This window comes from Ursus americanus, chromosome 12 (assembly GCF_024610735.1).
Source record: "Ursus americanus isolate L20-20 chromosome 12, mUrsAme1.1.p, whole genome shotgun sequence".
In the NCBI taxonomy this organism is placed as follows: domain Eukaryota; kingdom Metazoa; phylum Chordata; class Mammalia; order Carnivora; family Ursidae; genus Ursus; species Ursus americanus.
Genome location: NC_142138.1, coordinates 18,736,492 through 18,759,678, shown reverse-complemented (window position 1 = coordinate 18,759,678; position 23,187 = coordinate 18,736,492). Strand labels below are relative to the sequence as shown.

The following is a 23,187-nucleotide window of genomic DNA, read 5'->3' as shown; positions in this document are numbered from 1 at the left end:
TATGGGCAGATTCTTTAGCCTCAATTCCTCTTGTGGGCTCCAGTGACATTCTATGTTCATAGCGCTTACCATACTCCATTATAATTATTTGCTTGTCCAGTTCTCCCTCTAGGCCAATGAGGTCAAGAACGTTGTCTTTTATCTCTGTATTCTTAGTATCTAGCACACTGCATATTCAGCAAATGTTTGTTCCAATGAGGAATTACAAACATAATTAAGGGCAATCTGTTATGCGCTTTGGATCCTGTTCTCTCCTACTATTTCAGGAATCTTTACTTTCTTGTTCTAATGTATGCAAACTGTCTCCACTGGATTCTTTTCATTAGTATGTAATCAAACTCCAACCTGTCCAATCTTAAAAAACTTCCAAAATCCCTATATTCTGTCTCCCAACTATTGCATGATCTTTCTCTTCTTTACAGCTGCACTTTTCAGAATTTCACTTATTTCATTTTCTTAACAGCTACCTGCTCTTGAACCTACTTTTTTGTGTTTTCAGCCTGATGTTATCAGGAACTTTCATGTTGCTAAGTCCAGTTAACCTTTTTCAATTCTTACCTCATTTGGCCCCTGAGTGGTGTTTGACATTTAACCATTCAAATCTTTTTTTTTCCTTTAAGTAGACTCCATGCTGGGCATGGAGCCCAACGTGGGGCTTGAACTCACCACCCTGAGATGAAGACCTGAGCTGAGATCAAGAGTCTGACATTTAAAAAAAATAAAAAAAAAAAAATCCGACCCTTAACCAACTGAGTGTTCCAGGCACCCCTTACCTGTTTAATTCTTCTTATATTGTTTTCTCATAGTTTCCATGTCACTGCATTCTCATGGTTTTCTTTCTACTTCTCTGTGGGTTCTTTCTCAGTTATCTTGGCAGTCTCATCCTCTGCTGGATGGCCACAGTATCTTGGAGTTCCTTAAGACTCCATTCTTGGAATAGCACACATGAATAATTACATGATATTCTAATTCTCTCATAGTTTATGTCCTTCAAAAAAATGCCTCCCCCCCCAACCCTTTCTCTCATTCCAGGTCTGTGTAGACAGGTCTGACGTAATCCTGATACCTTTGCCTTGGTACATGAGAAATTTCTTTGCCCTGGCCGCTTTCAATACTGTATCCTTGAATCTAATATTTGCGAATTGCACTATGACGTGACGTGGCGTAGGTTTGTCGTGTTTGAGCTTGGGAGGGGTCCTCTCTGCCTCTTGGACACGAATGCTTGTTTCCTTTGCTAGATTAGGGGAGTTTTCAGCTAAAATTTGTTAAAATATCTCTTCTAGACCTCTGTTTTTCTCCACCCCCTCAGGGATGCTGATGATTCTGACACTGGAACGTTTCATTGAGTCAGTAATCTCCCGTAACCTACATTCTTGAGATTGGATTTTTTTGAGCCAAGTTTCTGTTTTAGCTTTCTCTTCTACCAACCCATCCTCCAATTCACTGATTCGTTCTTCTGCCTCATTTACCCTGGCCGTCAGAGCATCTAGTTTTGACTGCATTTGGTTCATAGAATTTTTAATTTCTGCCAGATTCGCTCTCATTTCCGCCCTTAGAGATTCTGTATTCTCGTTAATATTTTTGTTAATATTTTTTTCAAGTCTGTACATCATCTTGACAATTGTTACTCTGAACTCCATTTCTGATAATTTGGTTATATCCATATCCATCAGTTTTGTGACAGAGGCCACAGACTCAATCCCCCCCCAGCAAAGAAAAGTTTATGTCCTTCAGAATGATTCTCAGCATAGAAAAAATGATAGGTAGATGCAAGATAGAAAGGATTAAATAAAAACCTTGTAGTCTTGAATTGGAATTTGGAATATCAGTATGTACTCAGAATGTGTTTCATGTTAAAAGCATTTTCCCCTCGGGACGCCTGGGTGGTGCATTTGCTTAAGCATCCATCCATCTTGTTTTTTCAGCTCAGGTCATGGTCTCAGGGTTGTGAGGCTGAGCCCTTCATTGGGCTCCATGCTCAACACAGAGTTGGCTTAAGACTCTCTTTGCCTCTCCCCTCTTTGATCTCTCTGTCTCTCTAATAAATAAATAAATGAATAAATCTTAAAAAAAAAACACACACACATTTTCCCCTCACTCTTTTTTTACTTAAATGGCCTAGGAACAGTGACTAACCCACAATGAGTGCCCAGATTGTAGCTTGGAAAAACATTTCTCATTCAGAGAATCAAAGCTCCTTGGAGAAATGGCTGATTCTGGTTCCTAGAAGAAACTGTGTAAGAAGAGCTTGGAACATCTTGCTATATAACAGATAGCAAGAAGCATCAAAGAGCATTATGACTGAATCACAAGGAGTCAGGAGCCAGTTTGAATCGGCTTTTTCATTTGCCAAAGATGGGACAATTTGAACATCAATAAAGATAATAACTGCAGTGTATTGAAACAGATTAATATGTTTGGCCCGTGAGTTTATAGGTGTTACTAAAAAAAAAAAAAAAAAAAAAAAAAGAACAACTAATTTCTCCTAGAAGATTATAATGTACCAACTGCTTCTTTTGAAAACTGGAAAATAATGGAAAAGGATCAAAACATTTATTCCTGTCTCCCATATAATGGCTCACTGGCTAAGCAAATAGTAGATGAGGAAAAGTACTCTTCATAGAGATTTTCCAGCTATTAAATATAGAAGGACTGATGGAATATTACCTTTTGGCGACCCTTAATGGAGCTAATGGATTTAGGCATTGATCACCATCTCCTAACTGTACAAAAAGAGAAACCACCAGACATTTTTCTCCTGATAGAAGGACATGGTACCATTTATGAAGTGATCTTGCCAAAAAACCCTCAAACCTAAATATGACCAAAGCTCTAGATCCAACTCTCAATTTATAGAAAACACAGAGGAATGTGTTAAAGGTCACTATAGGGATGCAACCAATAAATTCTAGCCTCTGGAAAAATTACACAAAAATAGTCCCATTTCTTCAACAAATATATTGTAAAGGTAGAAGATGAAAAGAATTCCCCACAGTCAACTAAGTATCTCTTCCTCCCATACTCCGTGCGTACTTCTCTCACAACACAACATTTTTGTGAAGTGGTCTGTCATAGGCATTTCTGTCTCATTAGACTGTCTGTTCCTCAAGACCAACAAATAGCCTCTTAATCTTCCTTTATTTCCCTTGCATGTAACATGGTACCTGATGTTTGGTGAGTCAGTGAATACTTCTTGTGCAGATTTTACTTGATGCCGTCGGTGGTTAATCAGTCATAGTCATCTTTGCTCTTTAGTTCTTTTGATTAGGAAACTGACAAGTCATAACATTCCCGTATTTGCCTTTTTCACTTTTGGCTATTTGGAATACAACTGACTCTTCTCCATGTCTTTAGTGACATTTAGATTGTATGCTTATTGTTATACACACCTATCCTCCCCCCATCGAAATTACTTTATTGTTTTATCTAATTATAAAGGTCATGTTCTCACTGTAAAAATATTCAAACAAAATAGAAAAGTATAAAAAAGGAACTAGAGTCTTCACTCTTAACCAGGAATATCCTTTTATCCCTTTCTTTCTTTCCTCCCCTTTCTTCTTTCCCTGCCACCCCCCGAACTGTCCTCTTGTTGGATTGACCCCTCTGTCATTATGTAATGACCTTCTTTGTCTCTTATTATAGTCTTTATATTAGAGTCTATTTTGTCTGATATAACTACCCCAGCTTTCTTTTGGTTTCATTTGCATGGAATATCTTTTTCCATTTCTTCACTTTCAGTCTGTGTTTCCTTACATCCTAAGTGAGTCTCTTGTAGGCAGCATGTAGATATGTCTTGTTTTTTTACCCATTCAGCCACTCTGTCTTTTGACTGGAGAATTTAGTCCATTTACTTTTAAAGTAAGTATTGATAAGTATGTGCTTATTGCCTTTTTGTTAATTGTTTTCCATTTGTTTTGTAGTTTGTCTCTGTTCCTTTCTTTTCTCACTCTTTCCTTTTTGGTTTGATGACTTTCTTTAATAGTATGCTTAGGTTCCTTTATTTTTTGTGTATCCACTCTAGGTTTTTGCTTTGTGGTTACCTTGAGGCTTGCACATAATAACTTGTACCTGGAACAACGAATAACAACTTAAGTTTGATCCAGTTTTAACGTTTTTCATTTTTACTCCCCTCTCCCATGTTTTATGTTTTTGATGTCATATTTTACATTTTTTATCTTGTGTATTCCTTAACTAAGTATTATAGTTATTTTTACTACTTTTGTCTTTTAACCTTCATACTAGCTTTATAACTGATTAATCTGCTACTTTTACTATATATTTACCTTTCCAGTAAGATTTATTCTTTCATGTTTTCTTATTACAAATTAGCACCTTTTCTTTTCAGCTTAAAGAACTTCCTTTAATAGCTCTTGTTATGCCAGTTTAGCGATGATAAACTCCTTTAGCTTTTGCTTGTCTGGAAAACTCTTGTCTCTGCTTTACTTCTGAATGATGACTTTCTTGAGTAGAGTGTCCTTGGATGGAAGTTTTTTCTTTCAGCTCTTTGAATGTATCTTGCCACTGTCTTCTGGCCTGTAAAGTTTCTGCTGCATGGTCTGCTGATAGTCTTATTGGGGTTCCCTGGTAACAAGTTGTTTTTCTCTTCCTGCTTTTAGAATTCTCTCCTTTTTAACTTTTAACATTTTAATTATAATGTAGCTTGGTGTGAGTCTTTTTGTGTTTATATTTTTTGGAACTCTCTGGGAGCTTCCTGGATCTGGATGTCTGTTTCCTTCACAAGGCTAGGGAAATTTTCAGCTATTATTTCTTCACAATTTTCCATAAGTAGCGTATGTCACTATACATCCTGCTACAGAACCTGCCTTTTTTCTTCATCCAACATGCTGGGTATCTCTTTCTACATCAATAAACATTGCTACACGTTGTCATTTTGCAGACTCTGTAGTATTTCTTCTTATTAATACATATTAATTTAACTAATTAGAACTGTGCTGATGAACACTATATTTCCTCACAATTATTTGTAATTATTCTCTACTACAAAAAATGTTATAGTGAATTTTTTTAATACATCCATTTGTAGGTATGTGTAGTTATCTCCTTAGACTAGAAGCAGGTTTCTTAGGTCAAAGATTGTGTTCATGTAGAATTTCTATATTGCCCCACCATGTTCCAGAAAATTTTGACCTCTATTTTCATTGCTTCAGCAGTTGATTAGCAGGGCTTTATTATACTTGAAGTCTTGTTCATTAGCTCTTAGCACTAGTCTTCAGTAAGTAACTCTCATTCTTTATCTTTTTTTTCTTCTTTTTTTTTTAGCCCTCTCTTTTGTGTCTTTTCTTGAATTATTTATCTTCTCTGTGGTGGCAACAGGGACTGTTAAAGTTGTGTAAGATGCAAGATGGGCTTGAAGTAAAATAAATGCAGACTAACGTGATTATCTTACAGCAACTACCAATACTGTTACACCTTGCATATTATCATATGTGTTTTTGAACAAACACTGTGAAATGTTATACCTCTTAAATCCTTGATCATGTTTACATAAAAGTTTCATCTATAAATGTCATCCCCTTTTTATCTGCTTGGAGGAAGTAACATAATACATTATTAACTTTTTTTTTAAAAGATTGATTTATTTTAGAGAGAGAGTATGTGGGGCAGGGGGAGGGGCAGAGAGAGAGAGAGAGAGAATCTCAAGCAGACTCCCCACTGAGTGCAGAAACAGGGCTTTATCTCATGACCCTGACATCATGACCTGAACCAAAAATTAAGAGTTGGCCACTTAACCAACTGAGCCACCCAGGTGCCCCCACGATTAACCTTTTTTTTAAAAAAATATTTTTATTTATTTGTCAGAGAGAGAGAGGCAGGCAGAAGGAGAAGCAGGCTCCCCACTGAGCAAGGACCCCAGTGCTGGATCAATCCCAGGACCCTGGGATCATGACCTGAGTCGAAGGCAGACGCTTAACTGACTGAGCCACCCAGGCATCCCCGCTATTAACTTCTTAATGATGTTTTAGTCCATCATTTATTTCCCAGAATCCTCTTGTATAAGAAAGAGCTTGTGTTTTTAAGTCTGACTGACCTATATTCTGATTTCAGCTTTGCTGCTTACTTAGTTGTATGTGAATTTCACTTAAGTTTTCTAGGCTTCAATTCATCTGCAAAATTGGGGTATATTTGATTGCTATTTTTGAATGATTGCTCTAAGAATGAAATAAATCATTGGATGTGAAAATAGTATAGTGGCTAGCAAATATTAATAATTAAGTTTTTGTTCCATCCTTTTCTTTTGTGGCATGCAGTAATAAATACCATTTTTAGATATATATTCACAATCATGTATACTATTGCCTTCACAGAAATCTTCTCTACATATACCCTCAGAGTCTCAATTTTGCCAATCGTCAAGGTTCTGCAAGAAATATAACAGTGAAAGTACAGTTCATGTATGGGGAGGATCCAAGCAATGCCATGCCGGTAGGAAATGTTCTTTACTTTTCCTGTTCTTCATCTATGGTTCAAATAACCTTTTTTTTTTTTTTTTTTTTTTTTTGGTATTACTTAGTTGGCAGCTCTAAACTGGAAATTAATATGCTCTCATAAACCAAGTTTCTAACTGCTTTACTTCCTGTACAGATAGTACAGGTTTACTTGAAGTCTTTTTAAAAAATTTATATTCAAATTCCAGTTAGTTAATATACAGTATAATATTAATTTCAAGTGTACAACATAGTGATTCAACACTTCCTATTGAAGTCTTAATTATTGATGACTTGGTTGATGATAGTCACTCCCAGAGATACAAAGATGAATAAGACTTGTAACCTAGAAGATGAGATAAACACATAAAATTCTAAAATTGTGACTTTCAAAAGAGGATCAGAACAGAATCACCTCGGGTACTCTAACAAAGCACAGATGTATTTTTTCTCTATTCTTGTCATCTGTGATTCTGATTCTTTTCCTTTAGAATAAAAGGCCAGGAAAGGGAAGTGTAAAGTGATGGGCAGTATATGAGGTTGTAGTATAGGTTGAAAATGTTCCCCATGTGATTCTAATATGTATGATTTTTCCCATGTTTGTTAAGAAATCCTGGTAATAATGCATATTACACTTACCTGGGGAGCTTTTAAAAATACCAGTGCTCAGACTGAATCTTACTCCAATTAAATTATAATGTCTGGGGATGGGAACTAATCATGTATCAGTATTTTTAAGTCTTCACAAGGGATTACACTTTGCAGCCAATATTGAGAACCAGGGTATTTGCTAAGTATTAGAAGATTGCTATACAGATTCAAAGGCATAGATGTATATTAGTAGGAGAGAGTGCCTTGCCAAGTTAATAGGCAGGTCTCACCTGGAGGAGGTTTATCTGGACTAAAGCCAAAGGGGGTTAAAATGTAAATGGCATTGGGTCTTAGACAGTGGGGGAAAGAAAGCAGCTCTCTCAAGTTGGAGAATGTCCTTTAACAGTGGTACAGTGGTGAGTTTCCAGGGAGCCAGACCAATGTAAGATAAGTCAGAAATACTAGCCTGAGGCCAGACTGGGGAGATTCTGGATTGCCCAGATTGTCATTTAGGATTTGTGGAACATTAATGTACATTCTGTGAAATACAGTGCAAGTTCCATGAAAGTAGATTTTAGGCTCAACTAAAGTTAGTAACATATGGAGTAGGAGAATGACTGTCGCTGTAGATGTTCGACCTCTGAGAACCCTAGTGGAATGAAAATGAGCTTTAGAATAGGTGCATTGTTAACAGAGTTTTATTTTAGCCTTCTGTGTCAGTCATTAAATCAAGTTCTGATTTTCTACTTACTAGGAAAGCTGTATATTTTCTCTTTTCCTATTGTCTCTGTTTCATCAGCATTTATAGATCTTGACAGCAACAAGCACAAATTATTCATCTTTGTATTCTTCTATGGCAGCTGTCTCAGATCTTTGCATATCATACATGCTGAATAAATATTTGTTGGTAAATGTAGAATTTATTTTTGAGGTTTGAAATTAGCATTTCATGTTCTATATTAGTTTTTTATTTCTGCTGAAGGAATGAATGTACTATCACAGTTGATGAAAAGATACTGGATTGTGAAAATAGGTGCTTTGTTGTAGGTGAATTGTCCCATGGATTTGAGCTTATGACAAATGTAGTATATATAAGATAATTTGTTGTTATTGTTTGCCTAACAAACTCTTCCTTGTCTTAGCATATATATGGCCTCCTCTGCAGAATTCCAGCTGCATCCAGCCACATTGGCAGTTAGACCACTCCCTCTTTTGGTGCTACCATAGCATCTTCTGATTTCTTTTATGGGCCTTATCACTTTAAGATTATATGTTTATTTCTTCATCTTGTCCACTAGATTGTGAGCTCCTTGAGGGCAGGGACCATGCCATGATTGTATCTTGATGCTTGTCATAGTGCTTGGCACGGAAATGATGCTCAGCTTGTGTTGATGAATGGTTAAAAATACCTGTCAGATGGTCAAAAAAGGGAACACTTTCCCCTTTTTTATCATTCATTTCTGAAAATAAATGAGTTACTTTGTGAAAAGTGATAGCTTCTCGGGGAAAAAAGGTACTGCAGTCCTTTCATTTGTGTATTATTAGTCATATGAAAATGAATACTTTTCTGTTTATCCTAGTGGCTGGTTGAAAGTATAGAAACACAGACACATTGTCTTGGCTTAATTTTTAGAAAAATAAGGACTACTCAAATGGATCCTAAGATAATGTTTTGATCATATAACATTGATATGATAAAATCATAAACTTCAAAATCTGGCATTGGAACAACATTTTATAAAAATATGGTAACGTATTCTTAGCAAATTGATGAAATTAGACTTATCTAGGAGAGTCATAATTATTACACCTTTACACACCCTTAAAATAAAAGGACCTGCTTGAACTGTTACAAAAAGAAACACAAATATCGGTTAATATGTTCTTTTTATTTATGGATGGTACCAATTAATGCCTTTGTATAAGATATAAAGTTTGAGTTATTTTACCAGTTGTGTTGATGGAAGTGTGATGACATGTCCATGTACTTATTTCTGCATATGTAGAGATGGCTGGCCAGACATAAGAGTTTAACTTATGGCTAGTTAACATTGCAAGCCTAACTATCTCACATAGGAATCATAAGCCATTTATCTAATCAGCTGCCCTAATTAACTATAATATTGGTATTAGAACTCAAGAGGCAGATATACAAGACTGAATTATTTTACCTCTAACCTTTCTCCAATAGGGGTATACTTTTTTTGTTGTGGTGGATTTTTTTTTTTTTTTAACACATATGAAAGAATATAAGAATGGCCTCCTCCTTCTTTATAGAGTAGCTTGTAAGGAATACTGGAAGCAAAGGATACATAGCTTGACCTAAAATAGGATTTTTAAAAATCATTTATAAATAATTTATATTTGACTTATAGAATGATTACTGTTTTAGTGGAGAAGCCACCAATTTATAGTAGATATATACTACCATTCTAAGACCATATTTCTTACATAAATTTCCAAATGATATGCTACATCCAGATTTTAAAATGAATTCTTCACCTTCTTTAAGAAAAAGGAAATATGGGTAGAAACTTTTCAAATGTTTGAATGTCAGATGGGTCTATAGTTGAAAAAGCAATTGAACTTATTAATGAGCGTCAGTAGGCACATTGTTCTTCATTGGGCTGATTTTGCCCATTGTTCTCCAATAGTTATTAAATCAGACAAATTCTTACATAGATATGAACATCCAGCATTTATTACAACAAAGTTTCAACATGCTGTTATTTGTTACAGGTAATCTTTGGTAAATCTAGCTGTTCAGAATTTTCAAAGGAAGCCTATACAGCCGTAGTATATCATAACAGGTACTGAATTCAAATATTTCTTTCAAAGTTACTCACTTCTCAGTGGCATTGTTAGCACTCACGTTAGTGTGTTTACCAAATGCTTTGCTGCACTGAATGTGCAAATTCAAGACAGCTGACATCAGAGTTAAAATTTTCAACCTGTAGTTGCATATTTTCCGTAGACATCAAATATAAGACTTTATACACAAAACATCTTTTGTATCAAATTCTCTGACCCTTTCATTTTTATTATACTGTTATTGATTATCATTGTGGCCTCTGGTCCTTTGGACTTTCCCTGTTATTTTACCCTCGACACTTTGTAGTTTTACTTAACTCTTTACTAAGCTTAGAGCCATTAGTCAGTTAAATTGGTAGTGTTCGCAAAATCTAATAATCCTTTGACTTAGGACCCTTCCAGTTTACTTCTTTTGGAAATTTTTAACTTTGGGTGACTTTCCATCTCTGCTTACTTTCTTTTCTTTTTTTTTTTTTTTTTGATTATTGAATGCTGTTGGAGAAAAATCACAAAATTCTACCAATCAAGATGATCACAAATTGACATCATTTTATCCATATGATTGGGCTGAAGAAATTCATTTTACTTTATTTCATCTTCTTTTCAGACCCACCACTCTTTGGTAATCTTGTCATCATCGCTTTTTTACCCTCTGTCGTTTAGTAGGATGTATTTTAAGCCTTTCTCCTCCTTTCTCTAGATCCTACGTATTCTCTGTTTGCCTTACTTTTGGTGTTCCTACTTTATTAAGTGGATTGAGACCATCCAACTTGAGAACCATCCACTTGTCTCCTCTTTATCTCTGATGATCTCTGCCGGGTCTGCCTTTCCTTCTGGTTCAAGGGCAGTCGGGGTGCACACCTGGCTCAGTGTGAGTCTTTCCCTTCTGCTTTCCTCCAGTTTCATTCTTGCTCTTTCAGAGTGTGACTCCATCACTTAACCCTTCTCTTGTCCCATCAGTCCCTACTTCACTGGCTCCACTCTTACTGTCAAAAAAAGCTTAAGTCTTCTGTACTTAAAAAACAAAACAAAGGTCTCTCTTCAGTGTTGCTGTGTAGCATGGTTTTTCCCTGCCCTCCTTAAAACTTTATTCTCTCTCACCCTTTACTACCCTCTTTGTGTCCTCCCATCTCTGTGGACAGCTTTTTTTTCTGGTGGTAATTACTCTAATTTTTCTTTCTTTCTTTCTTTCCTTTTTTTTTTTTTTTTTTTTTTTGGTATAGACATTCCATGCAAAACACCAAGGTTTCACCCATAGCCTTCTTTTTCTTTACTTTACTCTCCGTAAATAATCTTATATGTATATCTCAGAGTTAGAGTCAGTGAAACTGCTACTACTTTTATCTTTATTTGGATTGTTCCCAACTCTTTATTTTCAGTCATAACCTTCTTTGTGAGGTGTAGACAATATTTTTAGTGGCCTCTTGGGCATGTTCAAGGTGCCCTGCTGCCTTCTCAGTTTCCATGTGTTTATCCCTGATCCTCTTCTGGACCCTATCTCTGTCTGACTCTTAATTTTTATTAATGGTATCACAATTTTTCCAGTTCTTTTGATTCAGAATCTGAAACATCCTTGCTTTCCTTCTTCTTTTTTCTAATATCCAGTCATCCTTTCCATCTTGATGATTTTCTTTTGCCTGATTACCAAACATATTCTGTGCTGTTCTGTTTCTAGGCTTTTCTTGGATCCCTTTTTCTATTATAATACCGATTCTCTCTGTTGATTGGACTCCTACTCATTCTTTAAGGCCCATCTCATATAGTTTCCTAAACACAATTCCCTGATCCAAAGCTTGAAATAATCTGTTCAATTCTCTCCTTGAAGCACTTAACCTTATATGCTCTAGACCAGGGGTTGGCAAACTTTTTCTGCAAAGGGCCTAGTAGGTTTGTTTTAGGGCTTGTGGGCCATATGGTCTCTGTAACAATTACTCAGCCCTGCTGTTACAGTGCAAAAACAGCCATGGACAGTAAGTAAAGTTGCAAATGAATGGGCATGGCTGTCTTCCAATAAAATTTTATTTATGAACACTGAAATTTGAATTTCATGTAATATTTCAAATGATATGTTATTTTTATTTTTTTAAAACGACTTAAAAATATAAAAATTCTTAATTTGTAGACTATACAAAACCAGGCAGTGGACTGGATTTGGCCTATGGGCCATAGTTTGCCAACCCCTGCTTTATAGCATTGCTATTGATATATGTCTGTCTTATTTATATTTCTACTAAATTATATATTTTTTGAGGGTAATTATATTTTTCATGTTTATCTATTAAACCACCACAAAAATAACACAATACTTAGCATAAAGGTGAACAATTAAAAGTACTTGTTGATGAATAACTCATAGATGCTTAATTTTCCATAAAAGCCTTCACATAGTATTTCAGAAAAGAAATGAACTAAAACATTCAGTACCAAGAAAGATATTGATAAAGAAGGTAGTAATTTCTTAAAGTATCTCAATTTGTAGATATATCTTTTTTTTTTGTTGCTCTCAGCATTAGTAGAATTAAAATGACAATACTGTCTAACATTGTTAGTAAATTCAACTTTCTCATAATTCAGTGGTGATTAGTGAGATCAGTAATAAGATGCATAGCATCTTTTATTCACCCAAATCATCAAATTCTCAAATGGCTAGTATTAATTATCTTTCTTGTAGGTATTAAAAGCCTCATCTACCTAATATTTCTGTGATCAGATCTACAGTTGTTAGTGTTTTGAGGCTTATTTGAAATGGAAGGATACTAGACTTATTAGCATCAGAGGAAAAAAACCTCCTAAATTGTGGAACAGGCTTCACTTTTAATTATTTGGAGCTATATGGTTTGGTTGCATTTTTGTTGAATATAACTCTGAGATACTAACTGAATATGAAAGGTTGGGATGCTAAGGTTCTATCCCTTTTTAAGTCTATATCATAAATAGCAAGGGTACTTTTCTATAAAAATGCTTCTAGGAACCACTCTCAATTAATATTGAGGTGAAAATGCCATTGCTTTGATCAAATATGATCAAAATATGTTGTATTCTTATACTGGCTGGGAGCACTTCTAAACTGTGCGACAAATGCAATTTGTAGGTGTTCCCTGATTTTTTTTCTTTTCTTTTTGTTTTTTTTTCTCTTAGCTGTCAATGCATTAGTTTATGTTTTATTAACATCTGTTTCTTTAGCAATGGAATAATTGATATGAAATATTCCATTGAGAGCCCAACTTAATACTAAGTTGTCTAGAGATATTTGTTTTTTTCTTTTTTACAAAAAGATAATACATATTAATCTTTAACATGAAGCTACACTCCTATAATAGAAAAATGTTTTTTTATGGTATGGTTTTAAAATATCTGCTTATAAAAACTCCTATTATTTTTTCTATATAATGTGTATCAGAATATAGAAAGCCTTGACTAGTCTGCTCTTTTATATAATTTCCAATCAAATGGAGATCTCGGCATCAAGGTGGTGATTATTAATGAATTTTAAAATAGGATTACCCAGCTCATTAATAAAAATGGGATGAGAAATTTCAGAAGCAGAGGCAGCTCACTCAGCTGGAAATAGGAGTTAGTTACTTAAAACTTGGGAATAGAGAAAAATACTTTGTACTAGAAGAAAAATTAAGCATGAATCCTGAAATTAACTTAAAACTTACTCAAATATACAAATGCAATAATTACTTATTTTGACAAATTACTGACTATTGATTTGTTTTGTTTTGTTTTTTGTGTGAAGGTCTCCTGATTTTCATGAAGAAATCAAGGTTAAGCTCCCTGCTACTTTAACTGACCATCATCATTTGCTTTTTACTTTTTATCATGTTAGTTGTCAACAAAAACAAAATACTCCTCTTGAAACTCCTGTTGGATATACAGTAAGTATATTTTTATTTAATATTTAGCTCTTCAATCTTAAAAATACAGTATTTGAGATGTAGTTGGTGTTCATTATTACTTGAATGTTCCTTATCTGATTCCCTGTAGTGGTTAGAAAAGTCATCATAATAAGAAAATACTCATTAATGTAATTAACTAGTATAATTAATTACCTGACATGTGTAAACACTTCGTTGTTGGTCCTGATTATTATGTGTTTACCCAACAATACAGTGTAAATATATTAGTTTTAAGGGTTCTCCAGAAGAGAATGGTTTCAATGTAAAGTGATTAAAAGAGACCCTTGGCCATTAAAATTCTTTTGGCTTTAATTAAAGGCAACTAAAACTTGAGTATTTTTTGAAAATCATGATGATTGAATTGCAAGGGTAAACCTAAGGTGAAGGTTATGGATGTCATGGTGTGCTGTCACAACTTTGTCAGGAAAATCATGCTGCTACCCAAAAGAGAAAAATCAACATTTGACTCAGGTTTTTTTGTTTTGTTTTGTTTTTTTGTTTTTTTGGTCTCTTGCGGTTTATGAAATGAATTTTGCTAAATGTAACAAAATAAGTTTATGTTCATGCTTTTTAGTTTTGTTGTCAACATTCATGTTTAATCAAACCTTTCCCTATATACATTGACATTATTACCCCCTTCTAAACTGGATCCACTTTGTGGGCTTTTTCTTCTACTCCAGCCTTTTCTGGGGTAATAAGGACCCCCTATAGATTTAAATATTGCATGGTTAGTTAGTAATAATAATGTTTTGGGGATCCTCCTTAATAAAATACTGTCAGGGAAGCTTTTCTTTAGAGGAATCATGAAACCTATTATTATTTAATTAAATTCTCTTGGTGTTTGGTGATACGAGACAAATTTGGCTCATACCAGGTTCTTAAAACAGATTTTCCAAGTAATTTACTTTTGTAACAAACATATTTAACTTAATATTGTTTCCTTTTTAATTAAAAGTGGATACCAATGCTTCAGAATGGACGATTAAAGACCGGGCAGTTTTGCCTACCAGTTTCACTGGAAAAACCACCACAGGCTTATTCTGTACTATCTCCTGAGGTCAGTATCTCTCATGTTGAAACTCTCCAGATGGAATGAAATGAATTTTTTCATTACAAAGGTGTTTTTCTCAAACAAGACCTTGCTATTCTATCTAGAAGTATGTAGATAATGAAGTAATAATATTGTTTTCTCTTAGAGGTAAAATTAGTCTGTAGAATACTTAAAGCTTTTAATCTAAGTATATTGATTTTATTTTATTTTATTTTATTTTTTTAATTTATTTATTCAACAGAGATAGAGACAGCCAGCGAGGGAGGGAACACAAGCAGGGGGAGTGGGAGAGGAAGAAGCAGGCTCATAGCGGAGGAGCCTGATGTGGGGCTCGATCCCATAACGCCGGGATCACGCCCTGAGCCGAAGGCAGACGCTTAACCGCTGTGCCACCCAGGCGCCCCAGTATATTGATTTTAAAACCAAAATAATATGTGAAATATGAACTTAAAAGGCAAATTTAGAGAATTTTCATATTGTAACATGAAAAGCGTTACATAAATGAGTTTTTTTTTTTTTTTTTAAGTAAACAACATTTCACTGAAAGTCTGGGGGAAGGAGTACCAACAAATTTTTTAGAATATTTTTGTAATTGATGATCATGTATGTGAAAGTAAAGAAGCTATAAACATGCAATACAGGAGACATTAGCAGCTGTAATGATGACATATGTCATCATTAGACTTGACTTGAAAGAAATGACTTGAAAGAAACAAACATTGGAAAAATCTCAAAAAGAATCAGTAGCCACTATTCAAAAACCAAAGTGCTTTATGAGAGAACTGTTACATGATGATTTGAACATAATTGTTTGTATGCATTAATATGAACTATGTCTTGGGAATGTTCTCCTGGTGGCATTTATTTTCCGAATACAACTCGAAAAATATTCACAAATAAATTTGTATTGTTTTTATTTTTAAAAACACAGAGGCAGCGGAGAGCTCCTGCTCTGACCTCCTTGCTTACTGTTCTTTGTCACTTACTCTGTCCCAGCCACACAGCACAGCGCCTTGGCTGTTCCTCAGTCGTGCATTCCCATGTCAGGCCCTTTGCACTTCCTCTGCTGGCGGTGCTCCATCAGCAGGCTAGCTTCTTCATTTCATCCAGATAGCCGCTCAGATCCTGCCTCTTCAGAGAGTGTCTCCGAGCACTTCGTTTTCAGTGCAGCCTCCACCATTTTTTTATCCCTTTACTTTGCTTTGTCCTCATAATACTTAATCGTTGACTTTATACTTCATATATCTTTGTTTATTTATTATCTACAGAGTATAAATTCCAGGAAGGTAGGGACTTCGTCTTTCTTTTGCTTTGCTCTATCTGCAAGTATTTCGAATAGTGCTTGGCTCACAGCAGGAGGTCAGTAAGTATTTATTATAATAAATAAGATGAATGAATAAAGACAGTAGGAAAGAAATATGACTCCTTCCTCTCTCCCCCCTGCCAAACCTTTCATTCAGTTTTCCAGGAACACATCTTCTCAGTAAAATCAGGTAGTCTTCTGTCAGGGATTGCATTCTATATTGCAAAAGGAAATATTTTAAAAGAAAATCTGATTTTATGGAAGTTATGCATTTATTCTTAATTGATTTGCAAATGCAAGGTCAGCTTTCTATAGGGAGGCTGATGGTTTTCTTCTAGCTACTATGCTGTGTATGTTCATATATAAAGAAAATGGTCATGATTTGGATTTGACTATAGATGTATAGTACAATTGATATGTTATTCAGTGTTTAAGCTTTTGTATTTTTTTAAATTTTATTTATTTGAGAGAGAGAGCACAAGTGGGGATGGAGGGGAGGTAAAGGGAGAAGCAGATTCCCGCTGAGCAGGGAACCCGATAGGAGGCTCCATCCCAGGACCCCGGGATCATGACCTAAGCCGAAGGCAGACACTTAAAAAAATTGTGGTAAAATATACGTAACATAAAATTTACCATTTTAACCATTTTTAAGTGTCCAGTTCCATGGCATTAAGTGCATTCACTTGTTTTGAAAACTAGCCTCTTAAAACTACTTTTTAATTGAGGTATATGTATGTCTAGACAATACATTTTTACTTTGCTTAATTTATGAATTTAATGAAAATGGTATTATGCTGTATATAATCTCTAGGGGACTTGCTTTTTTTATTCAGCATGATATTGCCAAGACTTAGTGTTTCTTTATGATCATATATAATGTTTATATAGTGTATCTATATTTTGCTGGCATTTCATTGTACTTAGAATATAATCTAGGTTTTTCCCTATGACCTCCAAATCTCCAAAGGATCTTAACTTTTCCACCTCTTTAACATCATCTTCTACCATCCCTGAGCCCCTTCTTCTACACTTAACAGCTGCTTCTAAACTTTTTCCTACTTCTAGGCCTTTGAATTTTATTTCCTCTTTCTGAATTTCACATGGCTGGATTCTTTTCATTATCAGAATTATCTATAAAATATTACCTTCTCAGAGAGGTCTTTGCTTACTGCACAAATTTCCAACCCTTCCCTCCACCACATTGCTGATATACTCTATCATTTTTAATTCAATTTTATTTACTTAATACTTACCACTATCTGAAATTATTGTTTATTTCCTTATTTTTCTCTATAAGAAATGGTGGATAGGCTCCCTGAGGGCAGACCTTATGTTTGCCATGGAACCTTAGTACCTAGAAAATTGTCTAAAGCCTTCAATAAATATTTGTTGTATGAATTTAAAAAGTTACAGGATTGTTGATATTAGCAAAAACTAAAAAATGAAAATTTTGTTGCGACCATATAGAGTTTCTCAAAGTGATTAGCCATTTGGCAATGATGACTATCTGTTCTGTTCTCTTCTCCACAGAAACATTGGCCATTTCTCTGCATCTCCCTCATCCCACTCCCCCATTGGGGGAGGGCAGGCATTTCACTGGCATGTGGAGAGGGAGGACTCTGGGCTGTGAAATACAAACCCATTTGCCAAATCCCACCATAATTCCTCCCATTCCACAGCTTGAGTGCCATTTTGCAATGAATCACCAATGACATGCAGTAAAGAATATAACCTAGCAACCTTTTAAAAAAGTATTTTTAATATCTCATTTGCCCAGGTTCACTGGGTATTTCACTTCTCTGACCTAGGTTAGAGTTGGGCTAAATCTGTGACATCCTGAGTAGCTCACTTATTTTAACTATGTTAGTTGAATGTGCGTGATACATCTGTGTCCTCATTTCTACAAAGAGCGTACCAGGTTTTACCAAGCATAGTCAGGACATGCCATGCCAACACAGATGTATTAAATATTAACATGGAAGTGTGCAATAGATAACTGTAATATTTTTATTTTTATTTTATTTAGTTTTGTTTTTAAAGATTTTATTTATTTGAGAGAGAGAATGAGAGAGAGAGAGAGCATGAGTTGGGGGGGAGCAGAGGGAGAAGGAGAAGCAGACTCCCCGCTGAGCAGGCAGCCTGATGTGGAGCTGGATTCCAAGACTCCAGGATCATGGCCTGAGCTGAAGGCAGATGCTTAATCGTCTGAGCCACTCGGGCACCCCTTATTTTTATTTTAAAATTATTTTATTTTATTTAAATTCAAGTTAGTTAACATATACTATGTAATATTTTTAATATATTTTGTTTCTGTCTGAAAAAAAGGAAAAAATTATGATTATTGGTATTAGCAAAACATAAAAAATGAAAATTACATGGCTTACCCAAGAATTTAATTAAGTATTAAAGTATTACATCCATATTAAGTATTACATCCATACAGTGGTGCAGTAGTTAAGAACAGTAATACAGATTTTAATATCCCAGTAGAACATTCATTCATTTATTTTTTGATAGGGAGAAAGAAGGTTTTTTTTTGTTTTGTATTTTGGTTTTTTTGAGAGAGAATGAGAGAGAGAGTGTGCATGGTGGGGATAGGGTTGAGGTGAGAAGCAGGCTCCCTCCTGAGCAGGGAGCGTGATGTGTGACTCAATCCTGGGACTCGAGGATCATGACCTGAGCCAGAGGCATTTGTTCAACCAACTGAGCCATCCAGGCACCCGGGAGAGAGAGAATCTTAAGCAGGCTCCACACCCAGAGTAGAGCCCGATGCAGAGGTCATTCTCACAACCCTGAGATTATGACCTGAGCCAAAATCACAAGCAGAACACTCAACCTACTGAGCCACCCAGGCACTCCCCAGTAGAACATTTAGAATAAAAATATAAAAACAAACAATATAGTGACAACCAGACTCACACCTCAGGTACACATCAGTAATTGGGTGATGAATACTTTGAAAAATATACACGAGGTTTAGCAAGGTTAACATTTGAGGGGTAGGGATTGTTGAAGTTTTTATTGTTGCTGTTTCAAATCTCATATACTTTCGAAAGGCGGTGTATCATTATTTTCAGGGTTTCACTCCTGGCCTCACCATTTATTAGTTGTGTAACCTCGGGTAAGTTTCTTAAGCTCTCTGCTACGGACTGAATTATGTCTCCCCACTCCCCACCTCATCCCCCCCACTGCAACCCCCAAATTCATATGTTGAAGTTCTAACCCCCAGTGTGTGCTAGTATTTGGAGATGAGATCTATGGGAGTTAATTAGGTTCAAATGAGTTTTAGATGAGGTCAGGAGGGTGGGGCCTCATGATTAGTGCCTTAAGAAGAGACATCAGAGTCCTCTTACTCTTGGCTGTGTGAAGACACAGTGAGAAGGTGGCCGTCTGCAAGCTAGGAAGGGTTTCTCACCAGAAACTGACCATGTTGGCGCCTTGATTTTGGACTTCTAGTCTCCAGACTGTGAGAAAATAACTTGCTGTGGTTAAGTCACCCAGTGTATGGCATTTTGTTACGGCAGCCCAAGCCGACTAAAATATTCTCTGTGCCTGAATTTTCTCCTCTGTAAATTGAGAATAATTAATGCTTTAAGAAAGGGATTGGGGATCAAACGATAGTAGTCTGTAGAGCCCTTGGAGTGGTGCAAGGTACGTGAAAAGGGCTAAAGAAGTGTTCGCAGCTATGATGGCATTCCTATTGCCACACTGCTTGTTAGAGCTTTAAGACAGCAGTTCTTGCCTTTAGCATGCATCAGAATCACCTGGAGAGTTGCTGTCATGCCAGCTGCTGAACCTCACCCTGCCGCGCGTCTGGGTTGGGGCTTGGTTATTTACATTTCCAAGTGCCTACAGGACGTTTATGCTGCTGGTCCTCAGATCAGACTTTGAGAACCACTATATTTAAAGCAGTCTGTGTTCATTTTATTTGTGTATCCTGTTTTTTTAAGCCAAAAGCAAGTGCTTTGAGTTGAAAGAGCTATTACTAATTCTTGCTTTGAATAGTTTCAATTTACTTCACCTTCTTTCTTTTACAAAAGTTTCAAAACCTGTATTTACCTCAGTAGAGACATTGCATTTCTTACCAACTTAGTGTTGACTTTTGTAAGAGGGACTTTAGTTGGTTTTCTTTTCTACACGTGATAAAAAAAAAAATGAAACCATGGGGAAGCCTAAAATTTTTTTTTTTCTTGAGACTCTCTATTTTGGTCTTTTATTTCACAGATATTTGTAATTGCTTGTTGAAGCCTGCTTTTTTTGTTGTTGTTTTTTGTTTTTAATGATGGTCCAGCATCTGTGTCATCTTAGTGTTTGTTGATTGCCTTTTCTCATTTGAGATTTTTCTGGTTCTTAGTGTGATGCAAGATTTTTTATTCTATTGAAGACCTCTTGGGTATTATGTTAGGACCTCAGATCTTATTCAAGCCTTGGGGTTTAGCAGTAGGGGGAGGCACTATTGCCACATTCATGCAACAGGTAAAGGGCACATTCCTCACTTTGCAGTGGTTTTAGGGTGCTAATATTAATGGATAGAGGTGGGACTTCAGGCTCCCCACGAGGCCTCCGCTGACGTGTGAGGAGGAAGGGGCACCTTGGTACTGCTCCTGCTTGGCTTCCAGTGACACCACAGTTGGCGTGGGTGCTTGTTACCACTGGGCTAGGACCAGTTTCCATCTCTACCTTCTCTGATACCACCCAGTGTGTTGGGGGGTGGGGTGGAGAATCAGGGTACCTCATTACTGCCAGCTGAGGGTGGACACCTGCGCCCCCTACTCAGCCTGTGGAGGGTGGGTGGGGCTGCAGCTTGTTTCTTTGTGTTTGGCCAGAGTAGGGCAATTGTTGGCTTTGATTAAAGAGAGCAGGCTTTTCTCGGAGCTTGTTTTTGTCTACTCTGGCGTTTCTGGGTTGCCAGCTTTTCTAGCGCCTAGTCAGGAGCTATGAGGCAAAAAATAGAACCCAGGAAACACTACTTTATATTTCCTCACATCCCGAGGTAGTCGTTTGCATTCTTCTTTCTACCTTTCAGTGTTTATTTTGTGTATCATGTTCAGCTGTACTTAGCAGGAGGAATAGAGAGAAGTGATGTACTCTTTTTAAAAATAACTTTTATGATAAAATTTTAATTAACTTTACTAGCAATGTACATCAGAAAAAGTTTTCTAACCTTTAAAACAGAATTCCTTTGCTGTGACTATTTTACAGCCTTATTAAAACAAAACAGGCATTTTTTAAAAGCAGAGTATTATAAACCATTAAAATGATACTGTAGATGTGACTATATTGACATGAAAAGACATTCACAATATAATATGTGAAAAACAGGTTTAAAATAATGTTTTGTATTACTTATGCAAGGGTAGGGTGTGTATAAAAATACATGTGCACAGAGGAAGATTTGGAATGATATAAAGGGGTATGGCTTTGGGAAGATAGAATTTAGAGTTGATATTTTCTGCTTTTTCTCCTTGAGCCTTTTAATTCTCTTGTAAGAAACAATGATTTTATAATAACAAGTTTTACATTAATTTACATGTATAATAATATATTTCCACAGGATTTTTCCTCATTGAGGATATTTTTCTCTTAAGTTTTTTGTTTTCAGAATTTCTAATTAACTTAAGTTTTATCTGTGATAATTATATTTAATATATTTAATATCTTACAGGTTCCTCTGCCTGGCATGAAATGGGTTGATAATCACAAAGGTGTTTTTAATGTTGAAGTTGTTGCTGTTTCATCTATCCATACACAAGTAAGTGAGTTTTAATAATTTTTATGATCAATTTTCACATGAGTGAATGAACATATTATCTACTACTTAAATCAGTTTCATTATCTGGTGTAACTTACAAGATTATATGTCAGAAATGTATAGATTTAGAAGTTACTTTTTAAAGGAGTCAACAAAAGCCTTTTAATTTCTACACAAGCAGACTTTCTGCTCTTCAAAATGTCATGGACTTCATTTTGAACAATTCAGTGACTTTTTTTTTTTCTTTGTAAATTTCTGGTACATTGCAGAATGATAGTTGAAAACCATCATCTAACCCATTTTATTCCTCATAGACTCAGGTATTTCAAATGTTAAGAATTTGTAGGGATCATTTGCTCTGTAGTCTTCACTGTTTATCTGGAATATGCCAGGCTCCCCTCAAAGCCTGTATATTTACTCTTTATCTAGCTGGAATACTTTTCCTCCTGACATGCACTTCTTTTCAGTAAGACTTCTGCATACCTCAGGCCTTTCCTGGAGACTTTCTTTCTTTTCTTTTTTTTTTTTTTTTTTAAAGATTTATTTATTTATTTAGTAGACAGAGATAGAAACAGCCAGCGATAGAGGGAACACAAGCAGGGGGAGTGGGAGAGGAAGAAGCAGGCTCATAGCGGAGGAGCCTGACGTGGGGCTCGATCCCACAACGCCGGGATCACACCCTGAGCCGAAGGCAGATGCTTAACCGCTGTGCCACCCAGGTGCCCCGAGACTTTCTTTTTTTAAAAAATTTATTTATTTGAGGTGGAGGAGGGAGCATGTGCATGAGCACACAGAGAAAGAGGGAAAAGCAGACTCTCTGCTGAGCAGGGAGCCTGATGTGGGCCTTGACCCTGGGACCCTAGGATCATGACCTGAGCCAAAGGCAGACGCTTAACCAACTGAGCCACCCAGGCGTCCATTTCCTGGAGACTCTTAAACATAGCAGCCCTATGATTCTGTATTATCTTACCCTACAGTTGCTACTGCTTCTAGCTCTTACCTGTACTCTTGCACTTTTGCTTTTTCTTACTGTGTGTATAATATGTGTGTGTGTATGTGTATGTACGTATGCATTTATTTATTGGTTCTTTCCCCATTTTAGGCTGTAAGCTCCATGTAGTCAGGGATGTTGTTACCTGTCAAGGAAAGAAACTTCCTTTCAAAGACCTTACAGTGTAATAGGGGAAAATATAAAAATAATTGCAGTACAATAAAGTTAGTACTGTGTTAGATGTATAAACGAAATCTTTTCAAGAGTAGAGAGTTGTCTGTTCTGCTGGGAACTGAGATGTTGTATTGATAAGTAGGCATTTACCATACAGAGAGAGGGT

At 35.9% G+C, this 23,187-nt stretch overlaps 1 protein-coding gene across 5 annotated transcripts in view; it reads left to right on the top strand.

Annotated features, from left to right (window-relative positions):
- Positions 1–23,187, top strand: part of DOCK7 (dedicator of cytokinesis 7) — a 201,817-nt gene that overhangs the window by 93,101 nt on the left and 85,529 nt on the right. For all 5 annotated transcript variants that reach the window (XM_045802186.2, XM_045802187.2, XM_045802190.2 and 2 more), the window contains 5 exons: positions 6,327–6,444; positions 9,777–9,847; positions 13,591–13,729; positions 14,706–14,807; positions 21,770–21,856. In XM_045802186.2, coding sequence (XP_045658142.2) covers positions 6,327–6,444; positions 9,777–9,847; positions 13,591–13,729; positions 14,706–14,807; positions 21,770–21,856 — 517 coding nt within the window. The remainder of the gene's footprint in view (positions 1–6,326; positions 6,445–9,776; positions 9,848–13,590; positions 13,730–14,705; positions 14,808–21,769; positions 21,857–23,187) is intronic.